At 47.3% G+C, this 21,701-nt stretch overlaps 1 protein-coding gene across 2 annotated transcripts in view; it reads right to left on the bottom strand.

Annotated features, from left to right (window-relative positions):
- Positions 1 to 21,701, bottom strand: part of LOC127585031 (protein Niban 1-like) — a 55,223-nt gene that overhangs the window by 24,470 nt on the left and 9,052 nt on the right. For both annotated transcript variants that reach the window (XM_052042155.1, XM_052042156.1), the window contains exons 2-4: positions 13,879 to 14,009; positions 8,196 to 8,327; positions 19 to 133 (exon numbers count right to left, since the gene is read on the bottom strand). In XM_052042155.1, the coding sequence (XP_051898115.1) occupies positions 19 to 133; positions 8,196 to 8,327; positions 13,879 to 14,009 (378 nt within the window). The remainder of the gene's footprint in view (positions 1 to 18; positions 134 to 8,195; positions 8,328 to 13,878; positions 14,010 to 21,701) is intronic.

The following is a 21,701-nucleotide window of genomic DNA, read 5'->3' as shown; positions in this document are numbered from 1 at the left end:
CCAATACCAATACCTTACCGTTGAAGATCGGCCAACTTTGATGCAGCATCTCCCTGTAGTCTGACGCTGAGCTCAGCGAGATGTAACCCGACAGGTGCACCGAGCCATCTGGTTTCAGTCCTCTCTGGTGAGCCTGCAGCACACAGCGGCAGAGTAACAGGGCACAGGAACTTCACAACATCGGAAACGAGGTGGGAGTCAGCCACACAAAGCGTCAAGATCAGCTGACCTGTAGGATCACGTCTTGCCCTGCGCCCCAACTTCCCGTCTTTTCCCTGTACCCTTGAACCTCTCCCTAACCACACTCAATAACAGGGCACTCTCAGTCCTCTGAGAATCCCAAACATTTACAAACTTCTGTGTAAAGAAACTTGCCCTTGTCTCTGCCCCAAGTGACTGACCCCTGACTCTGGTACCTTGGAATTTTCCAGCTGGTGAATCCACTCTGTCAATTCTTCTCAGAATCATCATATTTCTTTGAGATGCCCCTTCCTTCAAAGTTCCAGTGACTGAAGTATAATTTTACTCAAACAAAAGCTGAAAATACTGGAAACAATCAGCAGAAGGACCTTTGACCTGAAACTTTAACTCTCATAGGGTTACAGAGAGATACAGCACGGAAACAGGCCCTTCGGCCCACTGATTCTGTGCTAAACATCAATTACCCATCCACATTCATCCCATTTGCTTGATCTGTACCCTTCTCTGCTTCAACAATTCAAGTGGTCATCTAGATACTTCTTAAATGCTGTGAGAGTCTGTCTCCACCACCTCCTCAGACCATGTGTTCCAGGTTCCAACCACCCTCTGAGTGAAAATATTTCTTCTCAGATCCCCTCTAAACTATGAGGATTGGAGGGTGGCAAATGTTGTCCCCTTAATCAAAAAAAGGTAGTAGAGATAGTCCAGGGAATTACAGACCAGTGAGCCTTACATCTGTGGTGGGCAAGCTGTTAGAAAGGATTCTAAGAGATGGGATCTATGAGCTTTTAGAGAATCATGGACTAATTAGGGACAACCAGCATGGCTTTGTGAAGAGAAGATCTTGCCTCACAAGCCTGATAGGGTTCTTTGAGGAGGTGACCAGGAAGTTTGATGAGGGTAGTGCAGTAGATGTGGTCTACATGGATTTTAGTAAGGCATTTGACAAGGTTCCACATGGTAGGCTTCTTCAGAAGGTCAGAGAGCAAGGGATCCAGGGAGGCTTGGCCGTGTGGATTCAGAATTGGCTTGCCTGTAGAAAGCAGAGGGTTGTGGTGGAGGGAGTGCATTCAGATTGGAGGGCTGTGATTAGTGGTGTCCCACAGGGGTCGGTTCTGGGACCTTTACTTTTTGTGATATTTATTAATGACTTGGATGAGGGGGTGGAAGGGTGGGTTAGCAAGTTTGCAGACGACACAAAGGTTAGTGGTGCTGTGGATAGTGTGGAGGGCTGTTGAAGCTTACAGAGGGATATTGATAGGATGCAGAGCTGGGCTGAGAAGTGGCAGATGGAGTTCAATCTGGAGAAGTGTGAGGTGCTACACTTTAGAAGGACAAACTCCAAGGCAGAATACAAAGTTAATGGCAGGATTCTGGGTAGTGTGGAGGAGCAGAGGGATCTGGGGGGGGGTTCATATCCACAGATCACTGAAAGTTGCCACACAGGTGGATAGGGTAGCTAAGAAAGCTTATGGGATGTTAGCTTTCATAAGTCATGGGATCAAGTTTAAGAGCCGTGAGGTAAAGACGCAGCTTTACAAAACTCTGGTTGGACCACACTTAGAGTATTGTGTCCAATTCTGGTCGCCTCATTATAGGAAGGATGTGGAGGCGTTGGAAAGGGTGCAGAGGAGATTTACCAGGATGCTGCCTGGACTGGAGAGTAAGGAGAGACTAAAGGAGCTAGGGCTTTACTCATTGGAGAGAAGGAGGATGAGGGGAGACATGATAGAGGTATACAAAATATTAAGAGGAATAGATAGAGTGGACAGCCAGCGCCTCTTTCCCAGGACACCAATGCTCAATACAAGAGGGCATGGCTTTAAGGTAATGGGTGGGAAGTTCAGGGGAGATATCAGAGGGAGGTTTTTCACCCAGAGAGTGGTTGGTGCATGGAATGCGCTGCCTGGGGTGGTGGTGGAGGCTGATACGTTGGTCAAGTTCAAGAGATTGTTAGATAAGCATATGGAGGAATTTAAGATAGAGGGATATGTGGGAGGAAGGGGTTAGATAGTCTTAGGCGTGGTTTGAAGGTCGGCACAACATGGAGGGCTGAAGGGCCTGTATTGTGCTGTATTGTTCTATGGTTCTAAAACCTTTTCCCCCTTACCCTAAACCGGGGTGCTCTAGTTCTTGACACCTTTAAGACCATAAGACATAGGAGCAGAATTAGGCTATTTGGCCCATCGAGTCTGCTCTGCCATTTGATCATGGCTGATTTATTTTTCCCTCTCAACCCCATTCTCCTGCCTTCTCCCTGTAACCTTTGATGCCCTTACTAATCAAGAACCTGTCAACCTCTGCTTTTAAATATATACCCAGTGACTTGGCCTCCACAGCCATCTGTGGCAATGAATTCCACAGATTCACCACCCTCTGGCTAAAGAAATTGCTCCTCATCTCTATTCTAAAGGGACATCCTTCTATTCTGAGGCTGTGCCCTCTGGTCCTAGACTCTCCCACTACTGGAAACATCCTCTCCACATCCACTCTATCTAGGCCTTTCAATATTTGGTGGGTTTCAATGAGATCCCCCCTTATCCTTCTAAACTCCAGCAAGTACGGGCCCAAAGCCATCAAATGCTCCTCATACATTCACCCTTTCATCCCCAGGATCATTCTCGTAAACCTCCTCTGGACCCTCTCCAACACTAGCACATCCTTCCTTAGATATGGGGCCCAAAACTGCTCATGAATGCGGTCTGACCAATGCCTTATAAACCCTTGTTATGCGTAAACGTTTCTTAACATCTACCCTGTCTGCGCTCCTCTTAATTTTGAATCCCTCAATCAGATCAGCCCCTCAGCCTCCTCCGCCCCAGGGAAAACAAACCCAGGCCATCTCCTCACAACTGAGACACTCCATCCCAGGCAACCTCCTGGGAAATCTCATCTGCACGGTCTCCTGTGCAATCACATCATTCCTGTGGTGACTAGAACTGCCCACAATACTCCACTGTTACATAACGACCCTGCTCACATGTTCTGTGCCATGGCTAATGAAGGCAAGTATTCCAAATGCCTTCTTTACTGCCTTATTCACCTGTTGCTGCCAGCTTCAGGAATCCTTGGACCTGTACACCAAGATCCCTCTGTTCCTCAGTTCTCTCTACAGCCCTGCCATTCATTGTCTGTGTCCTACCCTTATTAATCTTCCCACGGTACATCACCTCACACTTACCAGAATTAAATTCCATCAGCCATTGCTCTACACATTTTATCAACTGATCAACATCTCCCTGTAACCTGAGACTATCCTCTTCACCATCATGACTACTGCCAGTTTTCACGTCACCCGTAAAGTGACTGATCATAGTGCATAAATCACTAAAGTTTATGATCTCAGCATCGACCCCTGCTCTACACCACTGGTCACAGGCTTCCAATCACAAAAACCCTCCGCCATCCTCTGCCTCCTGTTACCAAGCCAATTTTGGATCCAATTTACCAACTTGTCCTGGATCCCACGGGCCCTGACCTTTTGGACTAGTCTCCCAGTGGGACCTTGTCAAAGGCCTGACTGAAGTCCATGTCTATCATCAACACACTTTCATATTTGACAACGATTTAACAGAAGATTTCTGTATTTTACTCTGCTGGAATCAGGAAGCACTGATACACACACACACACACACACACACACACACACACACACACACACTACAGGGAGGTAGCACTTCACTATTGAACCCCTGCTAGTCATCAGCCCAGTGTAACCTGTGGATAACAGAAGGACCAATACTGCTCGTGGGCTTCTAGGCACTCGCCACTAAGTCTGTCACCTGAAAATTACGTGTTATTTCTATCAAAGCTGGCCGCTTCCACTATAACTCATCCAGCTGTGACACTGCCTTAGTTTTTTTTCTCTCCATTAACATGATCCAGGAATGTCAGACAGCCCTGCATTTCACAACGTTTTACAGTCCTTTCTAATATTATTCTCTGACCACTGTCATCAACACTACTTATCCCCACAGCAACCCTGGCCTCACCCTTTCACAGATATTGCCCACATCCTATCTATTTCTGACCCCAACCCTAACCCAATCTTTTGTGCAAATTAAAACTAACTTGGTTTGCTCTCTTCCAATGAAGGGTCTTCAACCTGAAATATTAACCGTTTCGCTCACCACAGATACTTCCTGATCAGCCAGGGCTCCTAGACCTGAGATTCAACACCCCCTCTGCCATTGGATCCTTGACTACCTGACCAACAGACCGCAAGGACAGGCAGTGACACCTCTGCCACAATTATCCTCAACACTGGTGCCCCACAAGGCTGCGTCCTCAGCCCCCTACTCTACTCCCCATACACTCATGACTGCGTGGGCAGATTCTGCTCTAACTGTATCTGCAAGTTCGCAGATGACACCATGGTAGTGGGTTGGATCTCAAATAACGATGAGACGAGAGTACAGGAAGGAGGTAGAGAGCCTAGTGACATGGTGTCAAGACAACAACTTTTCCTTCAATGTCAGCAAAACAAAAGAGCTGGGCATTGGCTTCAGGAAGCAGGAAATCTGGCATGTCCCCATTGACCCTCACCAAGTTTTATAGATGTACCATAGAAAGCATCCTATCTGGATGCATCACAGCTTGGTATGGCAACTGGTCTGCCCAAGACCATAAGAGATTGCAAAGAAATGAGGACACAGCCCAGTCCATCACAAAAACCAGCCTCCCTCCCCCATTGACTCCGTCTACACTTCCCGCTGCCTTGGGAAAGCAGCCAACATAATTAAAGACCCCTCCCACCCAGGTCATTCTCTCTTCTCCCCCCTCTTGTTGGTCAGGAAATACAAAAGCTTGAGAATACACACCACCAGGCTCAGGGACTGCTTCTATCCAACTGTCATAAAACTCTTGAATGGACTTATCATATGATAAAGTTGAACCATTGATCTCTCAATCTATCTTGTCGTGGCCCTTGCACTTTATTTGTCTGTCTGCACTGCACTTTCTCTGTAACTGTAGCACTATATTCTACATTCTGTTTTCCTCTTTACTACCTCAATGTACTTATGTGTGGAATGATCTGTCTGGACGGCACGCAGACAGAAGCTTTTCTCTGTATCTCGGTGCATGTGCCAATAATAAACCAATTCCCAATGACCAGAGAAGTGTTTCCAGCATTTTCTGTTTTTACTTCAGAGTTCAAACATCCACAGTTTTTTATATTTACACTTGTTCTTTCTGATCTCTGACTTCTCCTTTAATCAATCTTCTTTCCACGTTAGTAGTTTTCCCCCCGACTGTAGAAAAGAATAGTTTATGTGGTACCTCATTGTACCCACCCCAGGGCACCAGGACCCTGTGCACACAGTCGTATTGACAATGAATATATTCGGAATATCTCCAACTAGTGTGCGGAGGACCACTCAATAATACTAAAAGATGACTACTCACATGGCTTGCTTGTGTTAGACCATGAGTGGAGCTGGGCAGCACTGTAATGTAGCAGTTAGCGCGACGCTATTACAGCGCCAGCGATCGGGGTTCAATTCCCGTCGCTGTCTGTAAGGAGTTTGTACATTCTCCCGTGTCTGCATGGGTTTCCTCCGGGTGCTCCGGTTTCCTCCCACATTGCAAAGACGTACGGGTAGGTTAATTTGGGTTTAAAATGGGCAGCGCGGACTCATTGGGCTGGAAGGGCCTGTTACCACGCTGTAAATAAAATTTTAAAAGAAAACTTATATTTTGTTCCTATGTGCGTTTGAATCAATTGAATGGCTCCACAACGAAACTTATTAAACATATTGTGATAACTCAGACCTACAATTTCCACCGATTCCTGTAACTTATCCAGCTAGCTGCAGCCTTAATAATAAAACTGTTGTACTCGTCAAATATGATTTTCCTTTCATTAAAACCATGAATGTTGAGCTGAATAATGACTCTCCACGTCCTCTGCCACCATGCCCTTAATGATGGAGTGCAGCACTTTGCTGTCAATGTTCGTCAGGCTAACCACTCTACAACTCTCTATTTTCTCTCTCTCTGCTGTCTGGAATAGTGTTTTAAAACCTGCCACCTTCCAAGTTGCTGGGAATGTTGAAGAATGCAGGGAATTTTGGACGGACGTCACTAACACATCTGGTATTCCATCAGCCAACTTTTCTTTCGGAAGCCTGGAGAGCAGGTTTTTGATCTGTGAATTTGTCCAGTCTTAGACTCCCTCTTTCACTTTTCTCCCTTACTGTCATTGAACTGATTCACCACCATCTTCAACGCACCAGCACAGCCTTTGGTCATTTGAGGAAAAGAGTGTTTGAAGATCAAGAGCTCAGACTTGGCACAAAACCTATGGTCTACATGGTGCCAGTAATCCCTGTGCTCCTCTTTGCTTCTGGGATGTGGACTACCTATATCAGGGACTGGTACAATCCCACAAAATCCTGCAAGATCATTGGAAGGACAAACCAACACCATTGTCCACTCCTGTCAACATGCCAGTAACTGAGGTCCTAGTTACAGTCAGTTGGCACTATTGGGCAGGCCATTCACCTGTCCGGCACCAGACTCCCAAAACAAGCACCTTATCCTGAGCTCTCTCAGGGAAGAGATTACTAAGGACAGAGGGAAAGGTAAAAGGGTGTGCCTAAAACCTCTTGAAAAAATGCAATATCTCCACTGATTCCTGGGAATCTCTGGCCCACATGGAGAAGGAGCACTCAGGATGGGACTGAGAACCTGGGAGTCCGCGGATCAGGAGCTCAGAGGCCGTGCGTCAACAGCAGAAGGAGAGGACCACCTCACAGACTACCCACTCACCCACAGCCTCCTGCCCCTCCAGTGGCAGAGTCTGCACTCACCTCATTGGACTCGTCAGTCTCCCCAGAACCCAGAGTGGCAGCAAGCCATCCTTGATCCCGAGGGTCTACCTGAGGAGACTTCCTCCGTTTCCATCGTACCTTTGGTAATCGGTAATTGGTTTATTATTGCCACATGTACTGAGAATCAGTGAAAAGCTTTTGCTCAGGCGCCATCGGTACAGATCATTCCATACATAAGCACGTCGAGGTAGCACAAAACAAAAACAAATGGGAATGCAGAATAAAATGTTACAGTAGTGGAGAAAGTGCAGTGCAGGGAGACAGTAGACAAATAAAGTGCAGGGGCCATGACGAGGTAGACGGGGAGATTAAGAGTTCATCTCTAACATATTAAAGGTCCATCCAAGAGTCTTATATCAGCGGGTGTTTGGTGTTTTCTTCAGTGAAGACAAGTGTAGAATATTTGTTTAACGCCTCACCCACTATCTCCTGCCATTGTCTGCAGGTTGCCCACAATTAATTAGGTTTTTCTCCATTAAATGAAGAAGACAACGTCTATCATCAAAGATCCCCACCCTCCGGGCCGTGTCATCTTCTCGCAGGTACCGTCAGGCAGGAGGTACAGAAGCCTGAAGTCCCACACCACCAGGTTCAGGAACAGTTACTTCCCTTCAACCATTCAGTTCTTGAACCAACCTGGACGACCCTAATCACAACCTCAGTATGGCAACACTATGACCACTTCGCACTACAATGGGCTTCTGTTTTATTCTAATTGTGTTCTTTCTTGTATAATTTTATATAATTTATGTTTAACTTATATCTTTCTTGTGAATGTTGTGTCTCCAATGCTATGAGCCTGTGATGCTGCTGCAAGTAAATTTTTCTTGTGGGTATGTACTTGTGCATATGATGAAAAAGTTGACTTTGACTTAATAATAAACCAATTACCAAAGGTATGATGGAATTCCCTCCAACTTTTTGTTTGTATTTCTTGTATTTACTCTCATAATCTTTCTTCATCTTTCCAATCAATTTTTTGGACATCCATTGTTGCTTCCTAAATCCCTCCCAATCCTTAAATCTACTTCCCTTCCTGGAACAACATTAGCCTCTTTGAATTCGTTTCTATCCTAAACTTCCTTAGTCAGCCACAGTTGGGTCTCTTTTCCTGTCTAGTATCAGCTGGATTCCCCCACTGAGAGTTGGTAACGTCCTTACCTCTTTACTTTCAAAACAGTCCAAGTTGTAGCTCGCCTTCATGACAAAATATCTCTCCTTCCACTTCTTCTTGTTTTCCATGTACTGCATGATGTACCCACTGGAAATCACTTGGTCAGTATCTTTGGGCTCCTAGGGGAGAACAGTGTGACTGAGTTTTATTTGCTGGACATATCAGGCTTCAACATCCGTCCCTGAACATTGATGGAAATGAAAGTCTGCGTTACCAGTGGGTCTGGAGTCTCATGGAAGGCTAGGATGGATTTCCTTCCCTAAACAGCATTCATGAACCAGACAGGTTTTAACCACAATCTGCGCTTGTGTCTTGAGACTGGCTTTAATTCCAGATTTACTTAATTCCCTGACTTTAAATTCCCCAGCAGCTGTGGTGGGATTCAAACTCGGGTCTTTGGGAGAGTAGCCCAGAATTCTAGCTGTTAGTCCAGCAACATGATCGCTGTGCCGCAATGGTAGGGTGTCCCTTCACATGCTTTTCAACTCCTGTGAGATTTAGAGGTGAGGGGCTGGGCCTTTCATCAACAGCCCACGTATGCTGAAATTGTTCCTGGGATGAGCCAAAATGTCAATGAAGTTGTGGGGCACAGGACAGAAATAAATAATTCACTGGACTCACTGCAGGAGTTCAGGATCACAGAAAGGGGTTTGCATTCAACCAATAAATCGAGAAATGATGGAGACCCTCCACTTCCCCATCCCACACCCCTCTCACCCCACCCCTCCCCTCCCCATCCCACACCCCTCTCACCCCTCCCCTCCCCATCCCACACCCCCTCACCCCACCCCTCCCCTCCCCATCCCACACCCTCACCCCTCCCCCTCCCCATCCCACACCCCTCACCCCTCCCCCTCCCCATCCCACACCCCTCACCCCTCCCCCTCCCCATCGCACACCTCTCTTACCCCAACCCCTCCCCCTCCCCTCCCTGGATCCATCATCCCTCACCCCTCCTTGATCCATCAATCACCTCTGTCTCACCACTCCCCTCATGCTGGCCACCTCCCCTCTCCACTCTCAGTCCTGATGCAGGGTTCCCCCCACAGATGCTGTTCGACCCACTGAGTTCCTCCAGCAGATGGTGTGTTGCTCTAGATTCCTGCATCTGCAGTCTCTTGTGTCTCCAGGTCTGGAACCACTGCCAGTGTCGTGATCATGAAACCAGGCCTATCTGTAAAACCTATCTGCTTCACTCCTGACCTTCGGGAAGGAGATCTGCTCCACTCACCCAGTCCAACCTAGACGTGACTGCAGGCCCATCAATATGGTTGACTCTTAAATGTTTTCTCAGTACAGAATGAATTCTGGGTGGACAATAGTTTCCGACATTTCTGGGTACATTCACATCTTGTAGCTACGTCGACAGCAAGAGCATGGCTACCACACAAACAATAACAAGGGTGCATGACTGCACAGTAAAGATATTTTGTAACCCAGACGTCCAGAACTTGGCTGAAGAACCAGTGAACTTCCAATGAGCAGGTTGTCAGGGGGTAGCGATGCAGGAGAGGCTGAAGTGAATTTGATGAGGTTTAACTACCTCGTTTCTAAATCCTGGCGGCTTTGCCTGTTCAAAAGCTTCTGAAGTTCACAGGACATCCTAAATAAAGCAGAAACTGAGGGAACCAAAGGATAGTGAGGAACTTAAGGTAACTAATATCACTAAAGAGAAAGTGGTGCAAAAGTTAACAGAACTAGAGTCAGACAAATCCCCTGGATCCAATAGCCCTCTTTAAGGATTTAAAAATGGGTCACTGCAGAGATAGTGGATGCATTGGTGATGATCTTTCCAAATTCCTTAGCAGATCAGAAGATAGGAAATGTACAGGAGATACAGTGAAAAGCTTTTGTTTGCATGCCATCCAGACAGACCGTTCCATACATAAGTACATCAAGGTAGTATAAAGAAAACAGAATGCAGAATATAGTGTTACAGTTACAGAGAAAGTGCAGTGCAGGCAGACAAATAAAGTGCTAGGTCCGTGACCAGGTAGATTGGGAGATCAAGAGTTCGAGGGTTCATCTTTATGAGGTCTGTTCAAGAGTCTGATAACAATGGGATAAAAGCTGCCCTTGAGTCTGGTGGTACGTGTTCTCAAAGATTTATATCTTCAGCCTGACGGGAGAGGGAAGAAGAGAGACTGCACGGGGTGGGTGGGGTCTTTGATTTTGTTGGCTGCTTTCCCGAGGCAGTGGGAAGTGTAGACAGAGTCAACGGAGGGGAGGCTGGTCTCTGTGACGTGTTGAGCTGTGGCGACAACTCCCTGCAGATTCTTGCGGACCCGGGCAGAGCAGTTGCCATACTGGGCTGTGATGTGTCTGGATATTAGTCAGGCAGCCTGACATCTGCTGTCAGAAAAATGTTGGAACCCATCACTGAGGACGAGGTAACAATACTAGACAGGGTTAGTCTGGTTTTATGAAGGGAAGATTACATTTCACAAACACAATAACATTTTTTGAGGAGGTCATTAGCAAGGTAGATCAGGGGGCGCCAATCAATGTTATATATTTGGATTTCCAAAAACCATTTGATGCAGTTCTGCATAAACGATTGTTACATTAAACCCAGGGCCGGGTGAAATGTACCTACATGGATATAGGTTGGTTAAAGAACAGAAGGGAGGGAGTAGGGAAGAAATGGGTCTATTTCAGGCTGCCACACTGTCACCGGTGGGTTGCACAGGGACTTTTACTGGGCATCAGCTGGATATTAATGACTTTGATGAAATGATAGAAGTTAACGTATCCATATTTGCTGACTGTACAAAATTAGGTGGAGAAAGGGACACAGCTAATCTGCAAAAAGACAGCAACAGGTGAAGGGAGCGGGCAAGAAGGTAGCGGAGTATAATGTGGGAAAGTTTGAGATTGTACACATTGGTACGAAGAATAGGAAAGAAGAATATGTTTTAAATGGTGAGAAACTGGTAAATGTTTGTGTACAGAGGGATCGGGGTGTGCTGGTTCATGAGACACAGAAAGTAAACATGCAGGTAAAGCACGCAGTCAGGAAGGCAAATAGTTGTGTCATCCGTTATCACAAGGGTACGGATTACAATGGTAGGGGCACAGAGTGGAGAGGTGTTAGTGAGGCTGGTTAGCACAAGAACAGAACAAGTGGAAGCAGGTGCAGGTTTTTTGGACCCTCTGAGTAAGGGAAGCAGAGTCACATGACTGATTCCCGGGCTGGGAAACCTAGCGTCTTCCCGCTGGAGTTTAGAGGAATGAGAGATGACCTCAGAGGAGCACTGAGGATGCTGGAAAGGATGATCAATGCGTTAGGGCAGGAGGTCGAACCAACTCACAGCAGTGTCCACAACTGGGCCATGGTCTCAGAACATGGACTATTCTGACTAAGATGAGGAGCTGTAGTTTTTGTTTAATGCTCAGGCAGAGATCGATAGGACTTTGGACACAATGGGGATCGAGGATTCTGGTGAATGGTGCGTGAAGGCCCAAGATCAGCTTTGATCAGACTGAAAAGCAGAACAGGCTTGGGGGAGCAGACCACTGATCCCAGCTTCTAAAACTCAAACACTCACAATCTGATGTGTGAGTGGGTTGTGCCAATGTTGGGCCAAACACGTACAAATGAAACAGTGGTGTCAAAACATGCATGATACAGCACCGAATGTTATTGGCCAGTAACTCCGTGTGTAAACTTGGTAGAGTTTAGAAGATTGAGATGGGATCTCATAGAAACCTACGACATTCTACCAGGGGTCGGCAGATTAGATGCAGGGGAGAATCCTCCCATTGTCCAGGAGTCACAGTCTAAGGATAAGGGGTAGGTGATTTAAGACCGAGATGAGAAGAAATGAGCAGTGAAACTGTGAAATACTCTCCCACAGAATGCAGCTGAAGTCAAATTATTAAATATATTCAAGGAGGAGTTAGATATTGCTCCTAGGACAAGAGGGATCAAAGGCTATGGGGAAAAAGATGGAACAGAGGACTGAATTTGGATGTTCAGCCACGATCATATTGAATGGTGGGGTAGGTTTGTAGGGCCGAATGGACTCATTCTGCTCCTGTTTCCTATCTCAGAAAAGATTTACAAGGATGTTACCAGGAGTTGAGGGACTGAGTTATAGGGAGAGGTCGGATAGGCTGGGACTTTGTTCCTTGGAGTGTAGGAGACTGAGAGGTAACCTTATAGAGGTGTATAAAATCATGAGGGGCATAGATAGGGTGAATGCACTCAGTCTTTTTCCCAGAGTTGGGGAATCAAGAACCAGAGGGCACAGGTTTAAGGTGAGAGCAGAGAGATTTAATAGGGACTTGAGGGGCAAACTTTTTACACAAATGGTGGTCTGTATGTGGAATGAGCTGCCAGGAGAAGAGGCTGAGGCAGGTACAATAACAGCTTTTAAAAGAGAGACACAAGGGACTGCAGATGCTGGAATCTGGAGCACCAAACAATCAGGACTGATGCAGGGTTTCGACCTGAAACGTCGACAATTCCTCTCATCCCACAGATGCTACTCAACCCGCTGATTTCGTCCAGCAGATTGTTTGTTGAAGATAAGATTTCTTTATTAGTCACATGTACATCGAAACACTTGCGGGCTGCTCCCAGAACACTCTCCGCAAAAGATGCATTTCACTGTGTGTTTCAATGTACGTGTGACTAATGAAGAAATCTTATCTTATCTTATCTACTTTTCCTGATTCTCCTCACACACCAATGTGGTAAATACAGAGATACAGCACAGAAACAGGCTCTTCAGTCCATCGAGTTCGTACTGACCGACAATCATCCATTTACACTAAACCAAAGTTAATTCCATTTTCTATTCTCCCCACGTCCCCATCAACTCCTCCAGATTCTACCCCTCACCTACACACTCAGGGCAATATACAGCGGCCAATCACCCTACCAACCCGCACGTCTTTGGCTGTGTAATGTACTGTACTACTGTGTAATGTACTGTATTACTGTGTAATGCACTGTACTATTGTGTAATGTACTGTACTTCTGTGCAATGTAATGTACAGGTGCATAATGTACTGTACAGCTGTGTAATGTATTGAACTACTGGATAAGGTACTGTACAGCAGTGTAATGTACTGTACAGCTCTGGAACATACTGTACTGTTGTGTAATGTACAGTACTACTGTGTAATGTACTGCACAGCTGTATAATGTGTTGTACTGGTGCGTAATGTACTGTACAGCTCTGTAATGTACTGGTGTGTAAGTACTGTACTTCTGTGTAATGTACATAGGTGTAATGCACTGTTCTTCTGTGTAATGTACTGTACAGCGGTGTAATGCACTGTACTACTGTGTATTGTGCTTACAGCTCTCTAATGTACTGTACTACTATGTAGTGTAAGTACAGGTTCATAATGTACTGTACAGCTGTGTAATGTATTGTACTACTGTGTAAGCTACTGTACAGCTGTGTAATACACTGTACAGCTCTGTAATTTGCTGCTATTGTGTAATGTACTGTACGTCAGTGTAATGTACTGTACAGCTGTGTAATGGACTGTGCTGCTGCTGTAAAAAGCTAAATTTCATGGCACGTGTAGCTGGCTACGTGTGCCCAGTAGGTTACATTCCATGTCAAACACACCATCGGCTGTGGTTATTGATTCCCAGCCGAAGCACCAACACCCACCTGCCCCGGCCGATCCGTGTGGACCCTGTATTCCTACCTTGCTCTGCAGTAGCTGAGTGCCTTGGCTGGCCTGTGGCTCCAGCTCGTTCCAGACCTTGGTGAGGAAGGCCGCCGCGTACTGCCTGCGACAGTGAGGGAGCATGTCATTCAGCAGCCCGTCGGCCCTCCCTGAGGAAGCAACAGACACAGACTCAGTCTGTGAGCCACAGTCGTCGGACACACAGCGACTGCGTGCAACTTTCATCCATCCAACAAAAACAATTCTAAATCCACTTACAACGGGAGCGCGGACCTTTGGTGATATCTGCACACTCCAGCTGCCTCTTCCCTCCACAGACCGTTGTGATACTTACAGTGAAAGAGAACGTCGAACGTAGAACATAGAACAATACAGCACAGGAACAGGAACTTCGGCCCACCAAACAGTACATTATGCAGCTGTACAGTATATTACACAGCATTACATTGCATTACGCAGCTATGCAGTACATTACACAACTGTACAGTACATTACACAGCTGTACTGTACATTACACAGTAGTACAGTACATTACACAGCTGTGCATTACGCAGTTGTACAGCACGTTTCACACCAGTACAGCCTGTACCGAACACGATGTCGAATTTAACTAATTTTCTTATGCCTGCACACAAGCCGTATCCCTCCACTCCCTGCACCTTCACATATCTGTCTAACAGCCTCTTAAACACCACTAATTGTATCTGTCCACCACCACCACCCCTGGCAGCCCGTTCCAGGCACCCACCACCCTCTGTGTAAAAAAACTTGCCCTGAATATCCCCTTTAAACTTTTCCCCTCTCACCTTAAATGTACGTTCTCTTCTACTTGACATTTCCACCGTGGGAAGAGGATTCTGACTGTCTACCCTATCTATGCCTCTCATAATCCTATAAACCTTTATCAGGTCTCCCCTCAGCCTCTGACACTCCAGAGAAAACAACCCAAGTTTGTCCAACCTCTCCTTATAGCTCATACCCTCTAATCCAGGCAGCATCCTGGTTAAACTTCTTCTGCACCCTCTCCAAAGTCTCCACTTCCTTCCTGCAATGGGGCGACCAGAACTATACTCAATACTCCAAATGCGGCCTAACCAAAGCTTTATACATTTGCAACATGAGTTCTTTACTCTTGTACTCAATACCCCAACCGATGAAGGCAAGCATGCCATATACCTTCTTTATCACCTTCAGGCAAGCACGGTAGTGTAGCAGTCAGGGTAACGCTATTACAGCGCCAGTGACCTGGGTTCAATTCCCGCCACTGTCTGTAAGGAGTCTGTATGTTCTCCCCATGTCTGCATGGGTTTCCTCCCACATTCCAAAGGCGTACGGGTTAGGAAGTTGTGGGCATGCTATGTTGGTGCCGGAAGTGTGGTGACACTTGCGGGCTGCCCCCAGAACACTCTACGCAAAAAGATGCATTTCACTGTGTGTTTTGATGTACATGTGACTAATAAAGAGATCTTAAACTTTTTTATAGCACTTATTACCAACTTTCAAAGCACCATCACTGTTCCCCTGCAGAAGACTCACAGTCTGGTCTTGCAGGCCACATTGCTCCAGTCTGTTTGAGGGAGGGGTTGGTATTTGTCGGGGACACTGGGAAGATCTTCCCACCTGAGAAGCAGATGGGACCTCGGTTTAACGTCTCACCTTCAGCGCTGAGCTGGACTGTTCCCACAGACCTTGTGATTCCAGATTCCTGGAATTCAAACCCACAATCTTCTGTCAGAACTGGAGAGCTCGCACTGAGTCAAGACTGGAGACACAAGAGACCACAGACGCTGGAATCTGGAGCAACACACAATCTGCTGGAGGAACCCAGCGGGTCGAGCAGCATCTGTGGGGGAGAGAAGGAATTGTCCACGTTTCAAGCTTGAAACCCAAACTAATGCAGGGTTTCGACCCGAAATGTTGACAATTCCGTTCCCTCCCCGCAGACGCTGCTCGACCCGGCGAGTTCCTCCAGCAGGTTGTTTGTTGCTTGAATCAGGAATGCATCACTTTGAAAGGAACTGTTTCACATCGTAGGTTAATCCATCATAAGGGACTGAGTGGTGGGGAGGTGGGGAAGAGACACTGGAAAAATATAAAGGGAAGTTGGATTAAATTTACACAGTGGTTGTTAAGATCTTCCCAGTGCACCTGACCCATACCTCCCCCTCACTCAAAGCAGACTCTCTGGCTGTTGTAGCAGTTTGGTCTTCAAGGTGTTCCATACCGCAAGGTTCCAGCGAGGCAGGGAACTAGAACTGTGGTTGAGGTATCTGCCGCAGTCCCATAATGTGGGCCAAATGGACACCTTCCTGAGCTGTAGTTTCTCAAGACCCCCCAGTTAGCCCATCAGACGATACCTCAGAAAACCTACCAGTGCCCCTCAAGTAAAACCAGCAGAAGGTTCGCTCAATAGGCAGGTAGCCTCTTTAGTAACATCAGTAGGTAGAGTGCAGTAGTGCAGCTCCAGGTTCGATCGTTGCTGCGTTGCTGTCTGCGTGGAGTTTGCATATTCCTCCTGTCACCTCGTGGGTTTCCCCTGGGTGCTCCGGTTTCCTTCCACATCCCAAAGACGTGCTGATGGGTTAACTGGCTGCTGTAAATTACCCCCAGTGTAGTAAGTGGCAAAAAAGAATCAAAGGGAGTTTGATGGGCATGTATGAGAAAATAAACTGCAGTGCTACAGGGGAACATGGAGAGGGGGAACGGGACAGATGGGTCACGCCCCCCCCCCCCCCCCCCATGGATCCCATGGGCCCAGCGGCCTCCTTTTGTGTTGTAATAAGGAAGTAATCTCCAAGGAAGGCCAGCTTGAGCCCTCAGTAAAACCAGCATGACGCTTTGATACACAGACTGGGATTCATTTTAAGAGTTAAAAGAATATGCATTTGCGACATCAATGTAGTCTTGGGAGGGGAAATGACTCCATTGTGGACTACATAACTGAAAATACAAGAAGACCTTGGAGAACATGGACCACTTTCTCAGGGGTCACCCGTCAGTGAAGGTAGACATCAAGGAAGAGATTCACCATCAGCTTCTAGTGGTCCAGAGAAACTAGCTGTCTGAGACAAAGAGCGTTTGAGGACCAAGCCCTCAAACCTGGCACAAAGGTCAGGGTCTTTCAGAGCGCAGTGATCACTGGCTTCAGGGACGTAGACTATCAACAGAAGGCACCTCAAAGAGCTGGAGAGCTCCACCAATGTCATCTTCAAAACCACCACCCCCCCACCCCGAATCCAATGGCAGGATAGATGAACCAACATCAGTATCCTCTCTAGCCTCCCCAGTAATAAGGCTTTGTTGGTCCATTGGACAGACCATGATGCCCGACTCCTGACACAGGTGTTCCAAGCTCTGTCACAGCAAGGATTACCAGAAGGACTGACAAACGCTTCAAGGACATTCTCAAAGCCCCCTTGAATAAATGTACCTCCCCCACTAGCAGAAGGAGTACGCAGGAAGGCACTGGGAACCTTGAGTCTCTTTGCAGGATGCATGGCAAAGCCCAGGGAGAACTATAGAAGGAAATGCACTGCCTCCCATTCAACCTACCCCTGCCCCACATGTGGCCAAGTCTGCGCACTCCACATTGTCCTCATCAGCCACTACAGAACACATGGAATCCATTTAGAAGCCCCAGAGACTACCCTTGGAGAGAAGACCAGAACACAGCCACAGCTCGAGAAGGTGAAGCTCGCCACCAGCTTCTCCAGGGTGAGTGGGGATGGGTAGTAAAGTGGCGTCACAGGTAGACAGGGTGGTGAAAAAGGCGTTCAGTATGACGGACTTCATCAGTCAAGGCATTGAGTACAGCAGTTGGGATGTTATGTTGCAGTTGTATAAGTTGTTGATGAGGCTGCACTTGGAGCACTGTGCATAGTTTTGGTCATCCTGTTATCAAGAAAGACCTGGTTAAACTGGAAAGAGTGCGGAAAGATTTACGAGGGCCTGAGTTATAGGGAGAGGTTGGCCAGGCTGGGCCCTTGTTCCTTGGAACGTAGGAGAATGAGGGGCGACTTAATAGAAGTGTTTAAAATTATGAGAGGCACAGATAAGGAGGATGGTAACTGTCTTTACTCCAGGGTAGGGGGGTCCAGAACTAGGCTTACTTAGGTTGAGAGGGGAAAGAGTTAAAAGGGGATAGTTTTTCATCCAGAGGTTGGTGAGTATATGGGACGAGCTGCCAGAGGAAGTGGTTGAGGCAGGTACAACAGGATCATTTACAAAGCACTTGGATAGGTACATGGAGAGGCGGGGATTGGAGGGACTGGGCTGAATGCAGGAGATTGGGACTAGCTGGGTGGCACCGTGGTTGGCATGGACTGGTTGGGCCGAAGGGCCTGTATCCATGCTGTCTTGCTCTATGACTAATAATTGTTGATGTTATGGATCTAGCTGTATTCTGGTAAATTCCAGCAAACAGTCTCTCAGCACACTGATAAATCTTTAACAGTCTCCACGGTAACCTCACCATGGTCCCCTCAACAAACCAACAGATAATTTCCCAGTAAACTCACCACAGTCACAGTGAACACAGTCTCCGAGTAAAATCAGCAGATCAGCCGCCACTGAACCCAGCACCGTTCCACTGGTCCCTCTGGGGAACCAACCAATGCCATCCCACCACAATCCCCTCAGTAAAGACGCCCACACAGAACCAACAAGCAAGCCCGCCCATGAAACTATCAGTGTTGGAGTAAATCCACTCTTTAAACCAGCAAGTCTCCTCCATAAGCCTCTCCCAGCTATGATAAGCCGGGAGCTTCAATGACTGGGTTTGGGGTTGAGCCGGGTGAACGCCGTTGAAAGCGTTACACCAGGGTGCACATGGAATAGTCACGTCTCGGATGTGCTGGTTAAGCGATGAAGGTCACATGGGAGAGTGTGAAGGATGAAAGTCAACGTGCAGATTGTTTTGGAACAAACAATGATCCCTGGTTTTGGCAGAAGGTTTGCTGTGTACACTCATGAACTCGTGTGACCTGTTTAATGACAGCTTCCCGTGACTAGAACATATCTTCACACGGATTCAGCATTGTATTTATGAATAATCACAGGCTCTTCAGCCCACCGAGTCCGTGCTAGCCATCACCACCTGGTTACACCAATCCCATTTTATTCTCCCCACACTCCCGGCAGATTCTACACTCACCCCCACACCAGAAGCAATTTACAGAGGCCAATAAATCCACCGACCAGCTCGTCTTTGGGACGTGGGAGGAAACCGGAGCACCTGAGGGAAACCCACACGGTGACAGGGAGGAGCGTGCAAACTCCACACAGACAGCACCCCAGGTCGGGATCGAACCTGCGTCACTGGAGCCGTGAGGCAACTCCACTACCCGCTGCACCAGCTTCGTCCATTGCTGGCAAGAAGTTGCATCACAATATAAGAACCAGAAGAAGGAGTAAGCCACTTGGCCCCTCGTGCCTGCTTCACCATTCAATAAAGTCATGGCTGCTCCTTCACCACAGTGCCGCGAATCCCAGATCCCTGGATTCCCTAATGTCTGTCGATCTTTGTCCTGAATATCCTCAGTGACTGACTCTCCACGGCCCTCTTGGATAGAGAATTCCAAAGGTTCACCAGCCTTTGGCGAAGTGAAGAAGTTTCTTCTCATCTTTGTCCTGAGCACTGACCCCTTACCTTGAGACTCTGAGCCCTTGCAGACAGGCCAGCCAAGGGAAACATCAGCTTCGCCCCAACCCTGTCAAATCCCATAAAATTCTGTACTTTTTAATGAGGTTGCCTCTCCTTTTTCTGGATGAATAAAGGGCCGGACTTCTCGTTGGATGGATGTAGAGGGTAAAATTCACACAATGAAATTGTCAGTCAATGATCTCCCACAAGAGACTCACACACACGCACGCACACACGCACGCACGCACGCACACACACACGCACGCACGCATGCACGCGCACACACACACACACACACACACCATGGCTACACCAGCAGGTCAGAGACTAGGTAAGTTGTGGCAGGTGGCTCATCTCTTGGTAGCCCACAGTCTACAAGGCACATGTTAGGTGTATGACAGAAAACTCTCTGCTTGGCGCAGTGCGTGCACCTCCAGCAACACTCGATGAAGCCCAGTACGATCCAGGACAATGCTGTCCTCTTGATTGGCACCCCATGCACCACACTGGGTATTCGTCCCCCCATTGATGCACAGTGGCTGCAGGGTGCACCATTTGTAAAATGCACTGCAGTTACTCACCCAGGCTACACCAACAGCGCCTCCTAAACTCGCCACCTCCACCAGCAAGGACAAGGTGCATGGGATGCGGCTGCCTGCATGTTCCCCTCTAAGTCAACCACCGTCCTGATTCGGAAATATATCACCAGTCTTTCATTGTCATTGGGTCTGAATCCCGGAATGCCCTCCCTGACAGCACCCTCCCCTCCACAGGATATTAGTGGTTCAAGAAGGCGGCTCATCACCACCTTCTTAATGGCAATGAGGGATGGGCCATGCCAGCAACACCCAGATCCTGAATAAAAGAAATAAACAAACAAAAGTACTGAGACACAGTGAAAAGTGTCTGTGACAGATCATTCCATACATATGTACATTGAGGTAGTACAAAAGGGAAAAACAACAGAATGCAGAATGTAGAGTTACAGTTACAGAGAAGGTGCGGTGCAGGCAGACAGATAAGGTTCAAGGGCCATGACGAGGTAGATTGAGGAATCAAGAGTTATCTTCTTAGCGTATGAGACATATGAGTATGGGTATGGCTCATATAGCACCTGAGTTCAATAGTCTTACAACAGCGGGATAGAAGCTGTCCTTGAGCCTGGTGGTATGTGCTTTCAGGCTTTTGTAACTTCTGCCTGACAGCAGAGGGGAGAAGAGAGAGTGACCAGGGTGGGTGGGGTCTTTGATTATGTCGGCTGCTTTACCGAGGCAGCAGGAAGTGTAGACGGAGTACGCGGAGGGGAGGCTGGTTTGTGTGATGGACTGGGCTGTGTCCACAACTCTCTGCAAGTTCTTGCATTCCCGGGCAGAGCGGTTGCCAAACCAAGCACAGCCTCCATACGTACCTGCTGATTAGCAGAGGATGATTTGTGACTTTATAAAGTATAAAATTCCTACTGAGGGGGAACGTACTGTCGGGATCCAAGCACACAAACAGGCCAGTTGTTTGAAGCTTATTTTGAATCTGAGTTAGATGTGAACATGCAACGTATCAGCACTTCTCTAGTTTCGCACTAACTTCCTCACTGTACCTGTGTGTCACTGCGGCAGACGCCCTGTACATGGCTGGTCCTGAGAAGGAGCACTTCGTCACTTAAGTTCCCCAAGGTGAAGTTTATGACACCACCCAAACATTCCTGGAAGTCCAGGATTGCCTGAGGTCACTTAAATATTCACTGTGTAGAAACAAACCGATTGTGAGTGTGATACCGTTTTCCAAGGGTGTCTTGTTGATGACCCGCAAAGTCTTAAACTCAACCTTGGGTTAGACAACTACCCAACACAGTTGGGCTCAGGCAGTGAAGACCCATGCTGTTGGACACTCCAATCCTCCTGATGAAGGGTCTTGGCCGGAAACGTTGACTGTTTATTTCCCTCCATAGATGCTGCCTGACCTGCTGAGCTCCTCCAGCATTTCGTGTGTGTTGCTCCAGGTTCCAGTATCTGCAGAATCCCTTGCGACTCCAGTTACTGCGCTAGCTTGGCAGTGAAACAATTCACCTCATAACCTGTTTGTCTCCATCATTTAAACCTGCAGTGTTTCCAGGTGATGAGAACCAATACTTCTCCTAGTGTTCTTTGGAGATAATATTTACCCTTTCAAAAAATACAACTTGTTCCATTCTGGATTAGACTTG

This window comes from Pristis pectinata, chromosome 31 (genome assembly GCF_009764475.1).
Source record: "Pristis pectinata isolate sPriPec2 chromosome 31, sPriPec2.1.pri, whole genome shotgun sequence".
In the NCBI taxonomy this organism is placed as follows: domain Eukaryota; kingdom Metazoa; phylum Chordata; class Chondrichthyes; order Rhinopristiformes; family Pristidae; genus Pristis; species Pristis pectinata.
The sequence above is the reverse complement of the archived record's forward strand: the minus strand, read 5'-3'. Positions and strand labels throughout refer to the sequence as shown.